At 47.3% G+C, this 20,093-nt stretch overlaps 1 protein-coding gene across 1 annotated transcript in view; it reads left to right on the top strand.

Annotated features, from left to right (window-relative positions):
* EYA2 (EYA transcriptional coactivator and phosphatase 2) overlaps positions 1-20,093 on the top strand; it is a 262,198-nt gene that overhangs the window by 152,951 nt on the left and 89,154 nt on the right. The window contains exons 6-7 of the mRNA XM_027070259.2: positions 9,009-9,076; positions 10,705-10,882. Coding sequence (XP_026926060.1) covers positions 9,009-9,076; positions 10,705-10,882 — 246 coding nt within the window. The remainder of the gene's footprint in view (positions 1-9,008; positions 9,077-10,704; positions 10,883-20,093) is intronic.

Here is a 20,093-nt window from a genome sequence, read left to right as displayed (position 1 = left end):
GGGGTGCCTACAGCATTGTGGACGGAGCCCGAGAACTTAACCCTGGGCAAAAAACATCAGAGAACCCGTAGGGAGTGGGACAAACAGGACATACCCACAGCAACATAGACAGGTCTGAAGCACTGACCGATGAGTGAAAAAACTGAGAAACCATAGGGGATGTAACCCACAGAATTTACAAAAATTACACACCTGCCCACAAAGCACTAATGCACTTTTGCAGGCACACGTAGAAACAATAGGAGATGCATCAGACACGCAAGAGTTCCTGGGAACGAAAGGAAACAAATTCTTTAAAAACAGGAGGTCTTGGGTGCACAAGTGAGGAGGACGTGCCACGAACTTGGATTAACTCAACAGTCAGCACCCAGCATTTTGCAGGAGGACAAAAGGGGATGGACTGATGTCAGCGACTGTCCACGCAGGCTCCCCGACACCGGCGGAGGCAGAGTTCCAGGGACGTAGAGAATCCCCGTCTCTTGCGTAGAAGATACACATCTCGGTCTGGAAGCTCAGTAAAAAGTGGATCTGACTTTATTTTCGGCCTTTCAGCATGAGTTCTGTTTTGAGCTACGGCTCCTCTGGGCTCGTGGGAAAGTTTCATGGTAGTCGTTCAGGGCTTTCCCCAAATTCTCCAGAATTTCGACCATGGTTGTGGTTAGATTACCCCCCGCCAGTGTGTTGTGGTGTCAGGGCCTCATCCTCCTCGTCGCTGAGACCCAGGCTGCTGCCAGCGTGTCCTTTCTCTTGGCCCGTGAGGCTCCTTCTAGTCTGGGGCCCTTCGTTGCCGTGTCTTTGCCACATTGTGGGCACAGGGATCTTACATCGTTCTATTTTCCTAGACCAGACGTCACAAACTGGAAACCCACAGGCCACCCCCTGCAAAATGTTTTTGCTTGTTTTCTTTTTCTTTTGTCCCCACTAATTTGTATTTGTTGCCTACACGTAAAAATTGGGCAATTTCACATGTAAATCCAGATTTGTTTACTTCTTTTGAAAAATCAGAAGCCCTGACGACATTAGACTCATTTCTCGGTGACAGAAGTTGGCTGGAACTGAGTAGCATCGTATCAGTTGGGGAATGTTTTTGGCTTCTAGTAACAGAAGCCCAACTAATGTTGGCCCAAACCATAGTAACGTTTGTTGTGTATTTAGCAAGAAGTCTGACCCCAAAGTTGGATGGGCAGCTCATTTGTATCTTCAGGGACCAGGTTCTTTTCATCCTTCTACTTCAGCCTCAGCATGGCAGCCTTTTGCTTTTACGTTTGGAGCCTCATGTCCCAAAATGGCTGCTATAACTCCAGGCATTACATCCTTACGTCATCCAGGGGTAGAACTGGCAGGGGAACAAAAGAAAGGTCTTTCCCAGAAGCCCCTTGGCCAGAACCTGATTACACAGCCCTCCCGGAACTGCAGGGGAAACTGGGAAAGCGAGGAAAGAAACTGGCAAGGAGAAAGGAACTGGGAATACCTATGGGGAGCCAGACAGCACCTGCCCCAAACTGCTGCCCCCCCCCCTTAGGTAAAACTGTGCATTCCAGTTTGCCACGATCCCCACCACCCCCTAGTGTTTCCCAACACTGTCGCCATGTGTCAGTTGCCATTTACATGGTGGTGCACCAGCTCCTACCCTCACCTCCCTCTCCTGTTGGGCCCAGAAGGTTTTGAGGGCTGCCTGTCTCAGACTCCCATGGAGGAAGGGCTCGCTGCTTTCTCAGCAGCTGTGTGTGGGGACAGAGGATCCCTCTGCCCCAGGACCCCCTATTCATTCTCTCCTTCTTTCTCTACCCACCCCCTTGCCTTCCCTCTTGGCCTGCCCCGTTTCTCCAGCCAGGAAAATCCCCCATCCACCCACAAGAATCCTTCTTCCCTTGTATTTCTTAAGCCGTTTTGCCTACATCGATCTAATTCTTAGTTGGCCCACTGGGGCCAGTCCACAAACTCACTGGCCTGTGATAACCTAAGTACAGAACTGAGAGTAAGCGAGGGAGACTTTCCCAGCACTCAAGTACTAAATCCTGCGCCAGGCACGTCCCAGCACGCACCCCCAGGCTCGTCCCAGCACCGGGTGCAGACCCGTTTGGGACTTGTGGTGTCCCAACTCCCATGCACGAGGCATGAGTTGCATGCTGGCTGTGCAACCGTATCTTTGTTAAACTGGCCCTTCGCCGACAGTTCGAGAAGCATTGGTCTGCGCCTCAAATCCTCCCAGATGCCAGGGCTTAAACTTCAGGACACAAGAGCTGGGATGACTCATTGCTGCTATTTCTTCCACGTACCTCTGCATCCCGGCTCAGCACCCTGGACCCTGATGTGACTGGGAGAAGTCCCAGGTGCCCTGACCTGCCTCCCCTCCTCCCCTCATCCCAGCATGGCTTTCCACCTCTCACTTGTGGTTATGTGGTGAGGAGTAGCCGGTGGAGGAAGGAAGAGTGAAACCAGATCGTCCACCTGGCAGCACCGTGGGAGGGCTTTCTCCGCAGGGACGCCGGGGAGAAATGTCCAGAAAGCGCACGCCTCTCAGCGTTCTCCTTAGGATCTCTCCATTAAACATCTCCGTGTCGATAGGGTTCCCGGTTGTCTAATCTGCCGTGTAAAACCTGCTGGCACGTCTGGTGCTGAGTTCTCGGGGAATTCTCCAGAACCAGGGCAGGCGCTGCCACTTTTATGCAGTTAACCTCCCGTCGTGGGGCGGTTTGGGTGCGGTGAGCATGGTCCCTTCCCGGTTTGCATGGAGTGCGTCCCCCTGGGGGCCCCGGCCCTCCGGACAGCAGTAATAAAGGAGGATGGATCTTCTCGCAGTGACAGCATTTGTAAGATCCCAGATGCCCCCCACGTTGTAAGCGGCCCCCGCGCATGAGTGCTGCTTCATGAGTTCAGAAAGTGGCACGCGTTGGCTGGGGCAGCCGGGCCCAGCTGGTCCTCCCCGCGTTCAGAAGAGCCTTCTGCAGGGAACCTTGCAGCCTGGTTAGATGAAACCAGAATACTTCCAACAGAGGGAAAGAAGAGGATGGGAAGGGAACGTGAGGTTGTTGCCGAAGAGGTGGGTGCGAGGAATCCCGGAGACGCAGATTATCATCTCTGCTCTCGGGGCTCAAGGCATGGACTGTGCAGGAGTCCTACGCGAGAGGGAAGGGTCCTGAACTTTCTGGGCCTCCCGGACCCCTTCCTTTGCTGCTGCCTGGGAGGCTGGCTGAGGGACGGTGCCGGGAGGCGGTGGGAACAGCAGCTTTGATTTATTTTTAATGGGGATGAAATTCACAAAACATTAACCATTTTAAGGCATGTGGTTCAGTGGCATTTAGTGCATTCGCAGTGTTGCGTGACCACCGCCTCGGTCTGAGTCCAAGATATTCTCATTCCCCCAGAAGGAAACCCCGTTACCCATGAAGCTATCACTCCCCATTCTTCCCTGCCCCTCGCCCCCAGCAGCCGCTGGCGTACTGCCTTGACCATGTATCGGCCTATTCTGGACATTTCATGTAAGTGGAAATCCGACAGACAGTACGTGGCCTTGGGGGTCCAGCTTTTTCACTTACGATGTTCCCGACATTCATCCCCGTGGTATCGCGCATCAGGACTTCCTTCCTTTTCTTACAGCTAATATTCCATTGGGTGGATGTGCCGCATTGTGTTCATCCATTCATCAGCCCCCGGACGTTAGACGTGCTCTGCCTTTTGGCTTTGTGAGTAGCGCTTCTAGGAACGTTTGTGTCCAGGGTATTTTTGAACATCGGGTTTCCACTCTTTGGGGTACGTCCCCGGGAGGGGAATTCCTGGGTCATACGGTAATTCTGCGTGTACCGCCTTCCACAGCCCCTATAGATCTTACGCTCCTGCCCGCGGCGCACAAGGCTTCCAGTTTCTCCACATCCTCACCGATACCTGTTGTTTTCCATTCTGTACGGCTTGGGGTGGTTTTTTTGTCTTTTTATGGCCAACCAAGTAGGTGCGTCAAGAGCAGTTTCCAGCTCAGATGCGGCTCAGCGAGCATCGGAACGTTCCCAACACCGAGTTTCTGTAAATTAAGTAACACTATGTTAGAGGGTCGACAGCAGCATTGAAGAAGTCACTGTACATGACAACGTGCAGTGCTGGGGACGTCTTTACTTGACATGGAGGCCCACCCTTGGTGCCTTTCGCCCAGGACTTCACGTGTTCACCGTGGGGAAGGACCAGGGGCTTTTCCTGAACCCAGTGTAAGACGCAATAAAAATAAACCTCTAGACCTTGCATTCTGAGTGGGGGCCGTATCCCCCAAAAGGAACAAACACTGCTTCTCAGAGCAGGGGCGAAAACGTCTTACTCTTTTCGTGTTAAGCACAAATCTACGCCAATACCCTAAATAGATACGCGGTGTATCTACAATATTAAAATTTTGTAGGAGAAGAGGTCAGTAGAGGGAAGCATTTCAAAAAGGATGGGCCAGTCATGAAAAAAGAAGAAAAAAAAAAACTGGTTCAGAAACAATCAAATTGTTTTAAGAGTCCGGATTTTTTTAGTATCAGACTGAGCAAGAGGTTAGAAGTTCCTACACGCCGTCTCCCGGGGTCTGTAGTCATCTCATCGGGAAGCGTTTGCGGACAGGCTCCAGTCCTCAGTCCACATTTCGGTAGCGCTGTGCTAACACATCACTGCGTTTTGATCTGGAGTTATCGTACCTCTTTGGGTATCTATCCACTTGATCGTGTTCTGTCTCCTCCCTGAACGTAAGTAAGCATCAGCCTCTTACTTCCCGCCATACCCACAACGGCACCTGACACAGGGATGCTTGGTTGGTCACTAGGACGTGTGTTGTTGACTAAACGGGTGAGTCTCCTTTTGAAATTGTTCTGCTGATGTGGTGGTTGTGGTCTGCAAATGTGGCAGGGGTCCAGGCTCCTTACGTCTTGATGCTCAGCCGTGCGATCCAGGAAGACCCTCCTTTGCAGGGAAAGGGAGGCCCCGCCCCTGCCCTTGAAGGGCACAATCAGGAAGTCGCACACATAAACTTGCTCCCCTCCCCTTGTCTAGAGCGCATCACATGGCCACGCCATCCACAAGGGAAGCTGGGAAAAGCAGTGTTTTATTCTAATCGGCCGTGTGCCCGGCTTCAAAGCGGAGACAGAAGGGGTGAATGGATATTGGGGGACCCCCGGCGGGACCCGCCACCGTCACCTTAAGACAGGATGTTTTCCTCGCCTTCCCCAGCCCTCTCATGGGCACCCCGCCAACCAGATGGAGGCATGAAGCCAGTGTTTTAACATCCCAGCTCGAGGTGGGTCCGTTTGGAAAACCCCCGCAGAGACCACATATTGTGGCACGAGATTTCGGGGGCCGCGTGGCCCATCCTCCCGGGTCCCGTCAGGCATGGGATGGACTTCTCCCTGCAGGGGCTCTGGGGGTGCCCTCGGCACACCACGCGTTGTCCAGGCGTCCGTGCTCCAGATGCCCCTGGATCACAAAATGAAAACAAACACGAGGCCGTTTGGGAAAAAGGATACCGACGGACAAGATGGAGGAGAGGGTGGCCTGTTTGTTTCCAGACCCGCCCTCAGTCGTCATTAGGTTGCCACAGAAGAAAAGAGAAATCAGAAGAGAAAACGCTGTGGCAGCGAGGCGACTTCCTAGGGCAGGTGCGTTGCTCAGTTCAGCAGGTAGGGTCACCGTGGTAACCATAACCCAAAAGTGGCTTCGAATGGAAGAGGCCGGCCTAGACCTTCTGCTGGCCACGCCCGGACAGGCCACGGAGGACAGAATGGGATGCCAGCGTGCCACGCTGTGGTGGACAGGTTCTGTGGTTTCTGGCCGTGGGACGGGTCCCCCACGTCGCGGAGACTGGGAGAGGAGGCCCAGCTGTGGCCGTGTTCCTGTCCTCGCTCTCCTCACCTGGCTGCTCCAGCTCCTCCTGCAGAGATTAGTGTAGGTGCCACTTCCTCCAGGAAGCCTTCCTGGCCCCGCCGCTCCCCAGCAGGCGTTCCAGAGCGCTTGCCGCCCCCCAGTGCATGTTCTTCTCACCCCTGCATATGAATATGGTTTATTTTGTAGATTTCGCTTTGGAGCCGTTTCAATATTTGGTATAAAAACAATTCCTAAAATGTGATAGCAAACTGTTAGAAACCCAACTGCGTGCGGAATTGGTGGCATAACCATACAGAGAGGAGAATTTATTTACCCATAGTTTTGCTTTTTTCTTCTTTTCTTTCTTCCTGATGTTTCAAGATTCCTTTTTTTTTTTTTTAGTTCCTTTTTTTTTTAAATTTCCTGTCTGTTTCAAGAACTGCTCGTACCCATCTTTTCAGAGTGTATCTGCTGTGACAGGCTTTCTTAGTTTTCCTTCATCCTATTCCAATTTACTTTAAAAATCATCCAACTGAAAAAAATAAAAAAGAAAAAGGGGCACCTGGGTGGCTGAGTTGGTTGAGCATCTGACTCCCGATTTTGGCTCAGGTTATGATCCTGGGGTCGTGGGATCAAGCCCCAAGTCAGGCTCTACACTAGGCATGGAACCCGCGTGGGATGCTCAGTCTCTCTCTCTTTTTTTTCTCTCTCCCTATCTATCTGTCTCTTTCTAGCTCTGTCTCTTTCTCTCTCCCTCCTCTCCCCAGCTCATGCTCCCACTCTCTCTCTAAACTAAAAATGAATCATCCAACTCACCCCGTGGAGGAATTCTAGAGTATATAAGTTGTATCCCCAACAAAACAGTTTGCAAAAGAAGCAGCAGCACAGAGTGATGTTGAAAACTCGGGTCAGGGAGCACCTGGGTGGCTCAGGCAGTTAATCATCCAACTTTGGCTCAGGTCATGATCCCGCATTTCATGGGTTCGAGCCCCGCGTCGGGCTCTGTGCTGATGGCTCGGAGCCTGGAGCCTGCTCCGGAATCTGTGTCTCCCTCTCTCTCTACCCCGCCCCGCCCCCCCCCCCCCACCGCTTGTGCTCTGTCTCTTCCTCTTAAAAATCGCATTAAAAATTTTTTTTAAAAAAAGAAAGAAAAGAAAACTCGGGTCAGACTGCCCGGTTCCAGCCCCAGCAGCTGTCACCCACTCTCTGTGCTGCCTTGTGCACATCACTTAACTTTTCTATGCCTCACTTTGTCCAGAATGCCTCATTTTGTGTCAGAATGTCACCTGACACACAGGCGTCCACTGATATTCCTGTAACCAACCCCTTCCCTCCCTGGGCTCCTACCTCATTGGCCTTTTTTTTTTCTCTGTCTCTAACCTGCCAAGCGCATCCCTCCGTTAGGACGTGTGTGCTCAGTGTTTGTGGACACCCCTCTCCCTGGCTGTTTCCATTGCTGGCTCCCTGTCGTTCACGTCTCAGCTCCAGTGTCACCTCACAGAGGGCTTGCCTGACCGCCCAGTCTTAAATGACAGCCCACTTGGGGCGCCTGGGTGGCTCAGTCGGTTGGGCGTCCGACTTCGGCTCAGGTCACGATCTCACGGTCCATGAGTTCGAGCCCCGCGTCGGGCTCTGGGCTGATGGCTCAGAGCCTGGAGCCTGCTTCCAGTTCTGTGTCTCCCTCTCTCTCTGCCCCTCCCCCATTCATGCTCTGTCTCTCTCTGTCTCAAAAATAAATAAACGTTAAAAAAATTTGTTTTAAATGATAGCCCACTCACTCACTAAATAGCACTTTCTAGTCATATCATCTTTAGTCCCATTTTACAGATGGGGCAAGTGATGCTCCGAGAGCCACAGTCATTTCATTTATTTATTCAATTTACCACCATTCAGTGTATTTATTTACCACCTCGCACCCGTTACAATGGCTGCTATCAAAAAAAAAACGAAAAAGAAGTGTCGAGAAGGATGTGGAGAATTTGGAACCCTGGGCGCTGTTAGTGGGAATGTAAAATGGCGGACCTGCTATGGAAGACAGCAATAGGTTTCTCAAAAAATAAGCAGTCAGATCGCCATATGACCCAGTAATTCCACTTGTTTTTAATGTTTCTTTATTTATTTTTAAAATCTTTTATGGTTTATTTATTTTGAGAGAGAGAGAGCAAGCATGAGTGGAGGAGGAGCAGAGAGAGAGGGCTAGAGAGAGAGCCTCAAGCATCTCCCTGATGGGGGGCTCGAACTCACGAACCGTGAGATCATGACCTGAGCGGAAGTCAGACCCTAAACTGACCAAGCCACCCAGGTGCCCCAGAATGTTTATTTATTTTTGAGAGAGAGAGAGAGAGAGAGAGAGAGAGAGAGCGCGTGAGTGCGGGAGGGGCCTGGGCGTGTAATGAAAGAACTGAAAGCAGGGTCCGAAAGAGGCATTTGTACGCCTGTGTCCTTAGCAGCATTATTGACAACAGCCAAAAAGCGGAAGCAATCCACGTGTCCACCGACAGATACATGGAAAAACGACATGTGGTGTATCTGTGCGATGGGATGTTATCCGGCCTCAAAAAGGAAGGAAGTTCTGACACCTGCCACAGCACGGACGAACCTTGAAGACGTTACATTACGTGAACTAAGCTATTTACAAAAGTACAAATCCTAGGTGTTTCTGTCTACATGAGGTTTCCAGAGCAGTCACATTCGTGGAGAAAGCAGAGGGATGGGTGCCGGGAGCTGAGGGAGGGGAGGAACGGGGAGTCACCGTTTAATGCGGATGCAGTCCTGGCTTCGCGAGATGAGAAACGTTCTGGGGACGGATGGTGGGGAAGGTCGCACAACCGTGTGAATGTGCTTCATGCCAGTGAACCGTAGGCTTGGAAATAGTTGAAATGGTAAGTGTTAGGTTATGTACGTTTACCGCAATGTTCTAAGTAAGTCTCTTTAACCGCAGTTGTGAAGAACAAGAATCTGTACTCTATGTGCTATCTTACTCGTTGCTCACCGCAGTCCTTTGATGAAGGAGTTACTGTACTCGTCAGTCGACAGAACAGAGCGGCAGAGAGATTTGGTATACTGCCAAGGTCATGGCTCCGTCCCAGCCTGTCTGCCCTCAAACCACCCGTCTGCCAAATCTTTCTCCTCCCCGTCCCTCTCTGACTGCAAGAAACCTCACCTGTACCCATTCCTCCAACCTGCAGGCACAGCGGGGATCTATCAAGGAGCAAACGGGCTGACCAACGCAGCTGGATTCGGAAGTGTGCACCAGGTAGATATCGCTCGCCACCACTCGTTTTCCCTATTCTTTCCTTAAATCGCCCCCTTAACTCAGGGCATCCCAAGAGCCCACTCCTGCCCACCACCCCTGCCAGAAATGCAGTCTCTTACTCCCTGGGTTTGAAGACCACAGGAGTCAGGCTGTGCCAAAGGCCATCGGAAAGGTAACAGCGTAGAGACAGAGAAATTGGAATTATCAGCAGATTTCCAAGATGATATAGGCGATATTATATACTCCCCCTTGACCTGAGCCCGAGACGCCCATTGACTGTTGAATCTCGAACCTGTGAATGCAAACACATGTGCTCCCCTGCCAAACGTGACCTCCTCGAGCACGAGAACCCCTTGTCTTTGGTTCTGCATTCCGGTGCCGAGTGCCCGGCACACAGTGGGGGCTTTATAAATGCTCGTTAAACCACACCAGGCCAACCCTGTAAAGGTGGACGCTGGCTAATAGTTTGATTGTCCCGGCTTCAGTTAGAGAGTAAATTAAGAGTTAACTGGCTAAGGGTGTATGGGAAGTCTGTGTCCCGCTTGTACACCTCTTCTATAAATCTAAAATTATTTCAGAACCAAAGGCGAGCATGTTTTCAGGCTAGCATCAAAACAGAACTACCACAGAGTAGGTGGGCTATGGAATATTTAACGTATTTAAATACGAGGAACGCACTGTTTCTTCTTCAGTGAGCTAAAGAATCTAAATGGTGTAAACCTTGGAAGATTTGAAAATTTGTTTCACACATCTCTTATATTATTTCCGGGGTACTGTCTCCATGGATAAAACACTTGTTAAGTAAAAGCCCTTTTTAAAAAGGTGTGGTTCTTCACCAATAGGAGCTTGTCAAAGACGGAGATTCTCTAAATGCCACCCCCCAGAAATTCTGATTCTGTAGGGCTGAGGTGCGGCCCAAGAAGCCAAACTACCCGTGAGTCCCCGCAGGGTTGAGAAGGCTCGGTTTATGATGATGGTGGGGCAGAACACTTGGAACAATGACTACCGTGGGAGAGCTGGAATGTCCGGTTGGTTTAAGCAAAGCTTGATAAAAAGGGGATTGGCACTCTTTTATTTGATGTCCCCGACTTCCTCAGAAGATTCTGGATCCCTGATGCTGTATAAGTGCTGCTGTATTTGTACCCCTCATGAACATGTCACCTGGTCTCCTGGGTATGTGTGTAGGGGTCTTTGTCCCTCATTCATTGGTTCGTTGATTTGTCTCGTATTTACTGAATCCCCCTATGTGTCCAGCACTGTGCCGTGTGCGAGGGATAAGCAGTGATCAAGACAGATACTAGCAGAGCTGCACCCACGTCCCTTAGGGTGCACCTGCTGACCTCCACGTGGCAGCCGTGGCAGCCCTAGGGCGGAGGGTGTCCCCAAGAACCAGTGACTAGGGCAGGAGGGAAGTGCCGGGAACCCCCAACCATTTTCCCAAAAAATTGCACTCGCAGCCTCGTCTTGGGGGTCTGCATCTGGGGAACGTCCCTGTCCTCACAGAGCTTTTATTCTAGTGGGAGAGACGGGGACAGACACAATAGACCCCCCCCACACACACACACACACACACAAGGCCCCTCACCACTGGCCTCCTCACTCACAGCCTCATGTGTTTCCCTTTCTAGGACTATCCTTCCTACCCTGGCTTCCCTCAGGGCCAGTATTCCCAGTATTACAGCTCGTCCTACAGCCCTCCTTATGTCCCGGCCAGCAGCATCGGCCCTTCCCCACTCTCCACGTCTACCTACGTCCTCCAGGAGACACCGCACAGCGCCCCCAGCCAGAGTTCCGAGTTGCTTGGCGGTAAGTGCCGTCGCTGTCTCAGGGTCATCGGTGGCTGTGATCTGAGCTTTCATATGAAGGGCGGACTGGACATAGGTCCCAGCTGTAATGAGCTGTAATGAACTCACCCAAAAGCTAAATCCAGCCCTCACATATATTTTGTTGACTGGAATTTTTTAAAAAATTCTTTAAGAAGGAATTTTTAGATGTATGTCATCAAGATGTACGGGGGTGTGCGTGAGTGCGTGCGCGCGCGTGTGTTTCATTCCACCCATGTTTAAAATTTTATCTGAAAATCTCTTGAAAGCAGATCTGAACCTGTTTGCTTAGGTCTACATTCCTAAGTGACAACAGTTCGCTGTTGTCTGTAATGTCTGCCCCATCAGACAGGGCATGCACAATTCCACATCTGGCCAGTTTCCTTCAAGTTCAGTACCTGCCTGGCCCAGGGAGGCACTGGAGTTGGTGAGCCCTGGTCCTCAAAGAAGGGAAACCAGTATTTGTTGCCCGTCCATGATGTGCCAAGCACACATCTGCGTGGTCTTCTCATTTCACTTATTTATATGCTGATTCAACAAATATTTATAAAGTACCTGCTATTTTCTAGGTGCTCTTTAGTTTAGAAAGCAAAATAAAGTGCAACGTAGACTTCTTGATGTTTTCAGGCAGGAATCAAATAATCACATAAATACACAATTACAAACTGTGGTAAGGAAACTCACACTCCCTACGAAAACAGGTTTTCAGTCACCTCCTCTTTGCCAGGTAAGAACAATGAAGATCAGGGTGATCAGTAACTTGCTAGTAATTAGCGGAGCTGGGATTTGAACCCAGGCCTGCTGGGCTCCGTAACCAGTGCCCCTGGATACTCAGTAGCCACACGTAGCTGAGATTGTGTTCTCTAAAACCCATCTGAGAACAGAAGGGCGGTGGCCTTCAAACCTTGGTTCTCTCTCATCGAGAATTCTAGAATGTTTTAAAAAATCCTCATACGTGTGCCTTTCCAATAGCATAACAGTCTTATTAGGAATCCCTTTTACTGGTCAGGATGTTTTGGCTTCAAAAGATAGAGAATGCAATGCAAACTAGTTTAAGCAAAAAAAGGAATTTTTAGGTGTATGTCATCAAGATGTACAGGGATTCGGGGCTGGGTCCAGGGGTTCAGATGATAATGTTGGGACTCAGTCTCTTTGTTCCTCTGGCTCTGCATTTTCCTGGGTTCATTTCACCCTCAAGCAGGCCTTCCCATTATGGTGGCAAAGATGGTCACCAGCTGCTCCAGGGTTCAGTCCTGCCTTCTTATCTACCCCTCCGAGAGAGTTCCTCCTTCCTAACAGCTCCTACCAGAGGTCCCAGGTAATGCCCCCGTTGGCCCAGCTTAGGTCACATAACTGTCCTCACACCAGTCTCCGTGACAGTGGATGGAATGCTGGATGGGACAGCAGACTTGGGTCTCGTGCCCACAGCTGGAGCTAGAGTTGGGTCATCCCCACCCAGGCCACGTGGACTGAGTGAGGGAGAGGTGGTCTCCCAAGGAAACCCAGAGCCCATTACCCAGAGGAAGATGGAAGAGACACGGGGTGGGCCAAAGTGACAGGTGTCCCCTACCTATGGAACCCACCTAGATTAGGAGCAACGTGTGGGAGAGTCCATGTGCTGGCCCTTGGGTGATGTACGTCCCTGTACAACTCACTCACCATTCTGTTGATTCCTTCGTTCCTTCCATAGATCTATGCACATATCTTCTCTTTCGTGCAGTGGTTCAGGCATATTATCATTAAATGACATGACAGCAAGTGAATTAGAATGTCCAAGTGTGAAGAAGAGGTCATTGCGCTTTGTTCGCTTTTCTTTCCAGTGGGTTTTTCAGAACCCACTGATTTTTCTGGCTTGTAGAAGCTGAGCTGGCATGACAGTGTGTGGACAGTCAATACATACTGGTTGATGTTTAGAACAAGAGTAAGAGTGGAGACTTCTTTTGTTCCTGGGGTTCTTGGTGCCGCTGTTGCTTTTAGCCCTTATATTTTCCATCCCTGGGGACACGTTAATTATCCTTGGTTTGGTGACAAATAGAAACAACATAGCCAGGCATTTTTAAGTCAATTTTTAAGGAAGTTTAAGGCTGGAGCATTGATTTTGATCATTGTGATTTCAGCGCAGAGTATTTCATGAATGCATAGTACCTATGTAACAAGTTCCAAATCGCTTTCTTCGAAGGGGATGAAATTTAGCAAACTTTTCTTGGTGGCCAAGAATGTGGCCACTGCAAACTGGCTCCAGAGAGGAAATATAAGCAGGAAATCCTCACGTAGACGCCACTACCTATGTATAATTTGGAACTGGATTCCAAAGACTGACTTCCCAAGAATTTGGGGTATGTGGGAAGGGTATCTTTGTTCCCCCTCAAGAGCAAACATAAAGGTTCATTGTGTCTCTTTGAAATTTTTCTTTACTGTTTCCCCCTGTTCTTCATTTATCCTTTAGTCTAAGGTTCAACAATAAGTGCTTGAGATGGTTTTTACTGTGTGTCTAACAAGCTCACATAAAATCTAATGACATAAATAATCGTCAGCTATAACTGAGGTCTCTTGCCTCTTTTCCCCAGTGTCTGTTATAAAGGAAGGGCATGTAAGCATGCATGTGTGCACATGCACACACGCACACACACATGCACTCTCTTAAAATTTCCCATAAAACCCCACTTTTGAAATTGTCCAGGATCTCCTTGAGTGGTTGGCTCCAAATTCCAGAGCCTCAAGAGGTTTATATATTACCGATAGATCATGCTCGCTCTCCGCATTGCCTGGATACAGTATCCTGATGCTCTTCTCCACCCCCGGCCCCCAGCCCAGTTTTCACTGACATGTATTAACAGTCATATGAAGTCCCGACAATTTACAGATGATTGCAGGGCAATTTGCTGGTGTAGAGGGCAAAACCTGAACATACGATGTTACTCAAGAGAAAAGACAAATTAGTAGTGGTTGCTTAAGGACTTTTTTCTTTTCAAACTTTTAAGTATAATGCAGATTATCTAAAAAGATAACTGGACAGACATTGGAGCTCCTGTCTCACAGGCCTTTGGACTCTAGGGCTTACACCAGTGGGGCCCAACCCCTCCAGAGTCCCCCTGCCCCTAGTGCTCAGGCCTTAAGCCCCAGACTGAATTACACCACTGACTTTCCCGGTTTTCCAGCTTGCAAACAACAGATTGTGGGACTTTGTGACCTCTATAACTGCATGAGCCAGTTACTATCATAAATCTCTTCATACACATACACACACACACACACACATACACACACACACACACACACACACACACACACACACAAATGTATCCTGTTGGTTCTGTTTCTTGGGAGAACACTGACTAATACACCGTGGGTCAAAGAAAAGAAAAGGAAAATTTAAAAGTATTTTGAATGTAACGAAAATGAAAACACAACATGTCCAAAATTCATAGACTGTCATTTAAAGCAGTATGTAAAGGGAAATTTATAGCACAAATTCTTGTGTTAGAGAAGAAGAATAATTTCAAGCGAAACACCTCATCTTCCACCTTAAGAAACTAGAAAAAGAAGAGCAGATTATCCTCAAAGTAAAAAGAAGAAAGGAAACAATAAAGACCAGAATGGAAATCAATGAGATGCAAAAACAGAAAATAGATAGGCTGATACAGGAAAAAAAGAGAGAAGACACAAGTTGCTAATAAAATGAGAGCAGTGACATCTCTACAGACCCTACAGATATTAAAAGGATAGTAATGCAATTTTGTGAACAACATCATGCCAATAAATTCAACAACTTAGATGAAATGGACAAATTCCTCACAGGGCAAAAACTTCCAAAACCCCCTCAAGAAGAAATAGATGACCTAAACAGACCTATATTTTTAATAGACCTATATCTATTAAATAAACTGAATTTTTATTAGAAATCTTCCCACAAAGAAATCACCAGGTCCTGATGGCCTCACTGATTAAATCTACCAAACATTTAAGTAAGAAATACCAATTGTACGCCAATTTTTTAAGGAAATTGAAGAGGAAAGAATACTTTCTAACTTATTCTATGAGGTCAGCATTACCCTGATGCCAAAATTAGGCAAAGACATTATAAGAAAAGGAAACTATAGACCAATATCCCTCATAACAAAATTTCTAAACAAAATATTTAGCAAATCAAGTCCAACAATATACAAAATAAGGATAATACATTATGACCAAGTGGGATTTATCCCGAGGATGTACAGTTGGTTTAAAATATGAAAATCAATATAATTTGCCATATTAACTAACTGGAAAGAAAAAAAAAGATATCTCAATAGATGCAGAGAAAGTATTTGACAAAATTTATCATCTGTTTCTGATAAAATTCCAAATTAGGAGTAGAAGGGAACTTTCTTTATTAGAAAAAGACATGCTATGGACTGAACGTTTGTGTCCCCCTCCAGATTCATATGTTGAAGTCCTATTCCCCAAGGTGATGGTATTTGGAGGTGGGGATCTTTGGGAGGTAATTAGGTCATGAGGATGGAGCCCTCATGTATGGGGTTAGCGCTATTATAAGAAGAGACACCCAGGGCGCCTGGGTGGCTCAGTCAGTTAAGCGTCCAACTTCGGCTCGGGTCATGATCTCAATGGTTCGTGAATTTGAGCCCCGTGTCGGGCTCTGAGCTGACAGCTCAGAGTCTGAAGCCTGCTTCAAATTCTGTGTCTCCCTCTCTCTCTGCCCCTCCCCTGCTCTCTGTCTGTCTCTATTTCTCTCAAAAATAAATAAACATTTGTTAAGAAATTTAAAAAAAGAGAGACACAAGAAAGATAACATCTCTCTTCTCCACCATATGTGGATACGGCAAGAAGGCAAGGAAACCAGAAAGAAGCTCTGACTAGGAACAAAATTGGCCAGTTCCTTGATCTTGGACTTCCCAGCCAACAGAAATGTGAGAAATAAATCTTTACTGTTTACGCCATCCAGTCTGTGATATATTTGTCATAGCAGCCCAAACTGACTGAAGTAGGATAGCTGCAAAGAACCTACAGCTACCCCCAAGATCAGAAACAAGACAAAGATGTCCACTCTTACCAATTCTATTCAGCATTGTACTAAAGATTCTAGCCAGTGCAATAAGGCAAGAAAAATAAATTAAAATCTCCATATTGGATATGAAGCAAAACTTCATAAAGGGAGCAGAAGTACAATGACATGATCACCTAAGTAAAAAATTGGCTAGAATTTATTAAAAAGCTAGAACTAAAAAGTAAGTTTAGTGGGGCACCTGGGTGGCTCAGTTGGTTAAGTGTCCAACGTTAAGTCAGGTCATGATCTCACTGTTTGTGGGTTTGAGCCCCACATCAAGCTCTGCCCTGTCAGTGTAAAGCCTGTTTGGGATTCTTTCTCTCCCTCTTGCTCTGCCTCTTCCTGACTTACTTTCTCTCTCTCTCTCTCTCTCTCTCAAAATAAATAAAAATAAAATTAAAATAATAAATTATTTTTAAAAATAAATAAAAAGTGAGTTTAGCAAAGTTTCAGACTGCTAAGTGAACGTATGAACATGAGGTCTATTTCTATATAGTGACAACAAACAGTGGGAAATAGAATAGTTTTACATGCCATTTACATACAGTGTTATCAAAAAATATGGAATGCTTGGGGATAAATCTGACAAAAGATATGCAAGAGTTGTACAGTTAAAACTACAAAGCTCTACTGAGAGAAGTTAAGACTTTAGTCAGTAGAAAGATACACCTTGTTCACAGCTCAGATTTAATATTGTTAAGATGTCAGTTCCCCACAAATTGATCTATATATTTAACACAATCTCTGTCAACATCCCACTCATTTCTAGAGATTGGCGAGCTGATTCTGAACTTCATATGGAAATACAAAGGACCTAGAATAGCCTCAACATCTCTGATATAGAAGAACAAAGTTTGAAGGCTAACACTACCTGATTTTAAGACTCATTACAGAGCCACAGTAATCACAACATACGGTTTTGATAGACAAGTATATCAATGAACCAGAATAGAGATTGCAGAAATAAACCCACATGTATATGGACAAGTGATTTTTTTTGACAAAGTTTCAAAGACAATTCAGTGGAGAAAGGATAATCTTCTCAAAAAAAGATTCTCTAACAACTGGATATCTATGTTCAGAAAAACTCAATCCATACCTCACATGACATTAAAAAAAAAGTTGCATATGGGGTGCCTGGGTGGCTCAGTTGGTTAAGCGTCTGACTTCAGCCAGGTCATCATCTCATGGTTCATGAGTTCAAGTCCCGCGTTGGACTCTGTGCTGATAGCTTGGAGCCTGGAGCCTGTTTCAGATGCTGTGTCTCCTTCTCTCTCTGCCCCTCCCCCGTTCATGCTCTCTCTCTCTCTCTCTCTCTCTCTCTCTCTCTCTCTCAAAAAATGAATAAATGTTAAAAAAATTTTTTTTAAGTTGCATAGAATAGACTATAGACCAGGGGCACCTGGGTGGCTCGGTCAGTTGAGTGTCTGGCTCTTGATTTAGGCTGAGGTCATGATCCCAGAGTTGTAGGATCGAGCCCTGTAGAGCTTGTATCGCCCAGCATGCTCTCTCTCTGCCCCTCTTCCCAACTCATGTTATGTCTCTAAAATTAAAAATTAAAAAAAGAATAGATCATAGGCCTAAGTATAAAACCCTAAAACATCTATAGAAAACAGGAGAAAAATCTTTGTGACTTTGGGTGAGGCAAAGAGTTCTCCTATATGACACCAAAAACATCCAAAAATGAGGTGGACATATATTGGACTTCATGAAAATTTAAAACTTCTGCTCTTTAAAAAAGACTGTCAGGAGAATGAAAAGACCACCATTTGGGGAAAAAATAATTGCAAAGCATGTATCTGATAAAGTAAGTTGATTTAGAATCCTCCAAAGAAACAACCAGTAGGAGAGAGACATAAGGAAGTTTATTATAAGAAGTAGCTCCAGCTGGAGAACCGGGAAAGCCAGTGGTGCAATTCAGTCTGAGCAAAAAGGCCTGAGAACCAGGAGCCCTAGTGCCTGAGGCAGGAAAAGGTGGACATCCCGGCTCAAGAAGAGAGAGAATTTACCCTTCCTCTGCCTTTGTGTTCTGTTTGGGCCCCAGTGGAATGGGTGACCGCCCCCTCCCCCCACACTGGTGACGACAGATCTCTACTCAGTCTACTGACTCAAATGCTAGTCTCTTCTGGACACACCCTCCTTGACACACCCAGAAATAATGTTTTACCAGCTCTCTGGGCATCACTTAGCCCATCGACTCGACATACAAAATTAACCATCACGTATATGGACGCAGAATATATAAGGAATCCTCAAAACCGAAGACTAAGAGAACAAACAACTCTATAATGAAACGGACCAAATGTTTGAGCCGATGCTTTACCAAAGAAGATACAGGGATGGCAAAAAAAAAAAAAAAAAAGTACACAATTACATAATTAAGAGGCTGATCATTAGTCATTAGAGAGGTGCAAATCCACAAGGAGGGACCACTGCGTGCCCCTTGGAATGGCTGTAATCACCAAGACTGACCTTACCAAAGGGTGGCAAGGATGTGGAGCAACTAGAACTCTCTCGCCTGCTGACGGGAATGTGAAATGGCACAACCCCTTTGGAAAACAATTCAGCGGTTGCTTAAAAAGTCCGACACAGACTCACCATACAACCTCGTCGTCACGCTGGTAAAACGAAAGCTTACGTCCATACAGAGATCGACGTGTGAATGTTCATAGCAGCTCTGTTCCGTCCCCAAACTAGAATCAACCCACATGTCCATCCACAAGTGACCAAAGTCCAAGCGTGATATATCTGTACAAGAGAATAATACTCAGCAACACCAAGGAATGAACTATCAGTATACATAACAACACGGATCGGATCGCAAGATGATTATTCTGGCTGAAAGAAGCCAGGCAAAAAAAGAATATATACCGTGTGATTCCATTTGTTTAAAACTTTAGAAAAAGCAAACTAATTCCTAGCGAGACAAAGTGTATCGGTGGATGCCTGGGAAGTGGAGTAGGAGGGAGAGGTCACAAAGAGATTAATAAGGAGCATCTTGGAGGTCCTGTAAAAGCGTGAGAAGGAAGAAAGGAAAAAAGTGAAATGACTCCAAGGAAGGTTTACATAAATTGCTCTGACTGTGACCTTCAACCTTGACCCTTCATTCTCAAGAATGTAGAAAGTTGGGAAAGGGGCTGCTTCTTTGGGATCGGGGAAAGGGGTACTCCTAATACAGTGGCTTCCCCCACACATTATTTAGACAGTTCTTAGATGCCTGGCATTTTCCCTCTTTTTAAATAATATCTGCCTGGATTTTGATGGGCTTAACAGGTGTTTTCTAAGGCCCCATAGCCTTAGAACCACCAAGTGAATCCGGATAAACCTTATTTATGACTCGTAAGCACCTGTGAACTTATCTACTGCCTGTTCCCCACCCTCCCGAAGAAGGTCTGCTCGCTCGATATTTGGGAATCTCTAATGCTGTGTCCTGGAACTGTTGGGGAATTGGAGGTGGCCCCACAGTCCTGACAACTCAAAACCAAACCTTTTCTGATCATGTCCTTAGTCTGCTAAGAAGTTTTATAAATATTAAATAAACCAAGTTCAGCCCCTTGGGTTTTGGAGGGAAATAGTCCTTCCAGTGTAGGAAAAAAAAAAAAATCAGTCCATTGCCAAGTCTTTTTAGACAAAAGCATTTTCCTCCTAATGATCCAAGAACTGGCGATTATGGAAGGAGAGATGAGATCCACGGGATGCATCTGGGAACTAAAACAAGCAGCTGTAAAATGAGAGCGCGGGAGGGGGGTGTCCTGTAAGGTTCCACGCTGGTTCCCGCTTCTGTCCCTCTCGCCATGAGGGCTGGCCCGCGCACACTTTGGTTCTGCCTTTACCGCTGGTTTTGCAGGGTGACGCGGACTGACATCATCCCACTTTGTGAGTGAAATGAAGTCACTACGCTTTCATAAAAAGCCACGTATTTCAAACTCCTGTGCTTAACACACAGCCTGGATGCCGGCTTTGGGACCTGGGTCCCGGGAGGGTGTGCTGCTCACTCATGCGGGGCTGGGGGACAGTGGCCTGAGGGCGTGAGTGCGGCAGCCTCTCTGTGCAGAAGCACCACCTGAATGGAAGCAGCAGGTGACTGCCCCCTGCCCTGCACCTCCTCACCGACCCCCACGTGAGTGTGGATGAAGCCAGAACTCGGTTC

Source organism: Acinonyx jubatus, chromosome A3 (genome assembly GCF_027475565.1).
Source record: "Acinonyx jubatus isolate Ajub_Pintada_27869175 chromosome A3, VMU_Ajub_asm_v1.0, whole genome shotgun sequence".
Taxonomy (NCBI): Eukaryota; Metazoa; Chordata; class Mammalia; order Carnivora; family Felidae; genus Acinonyx; species Acinonyx jubatus.
Note: the sequence above shows the minus strand (reverse complement) of the source record. Positions and strands in the feature narration are given on the sequence as shown.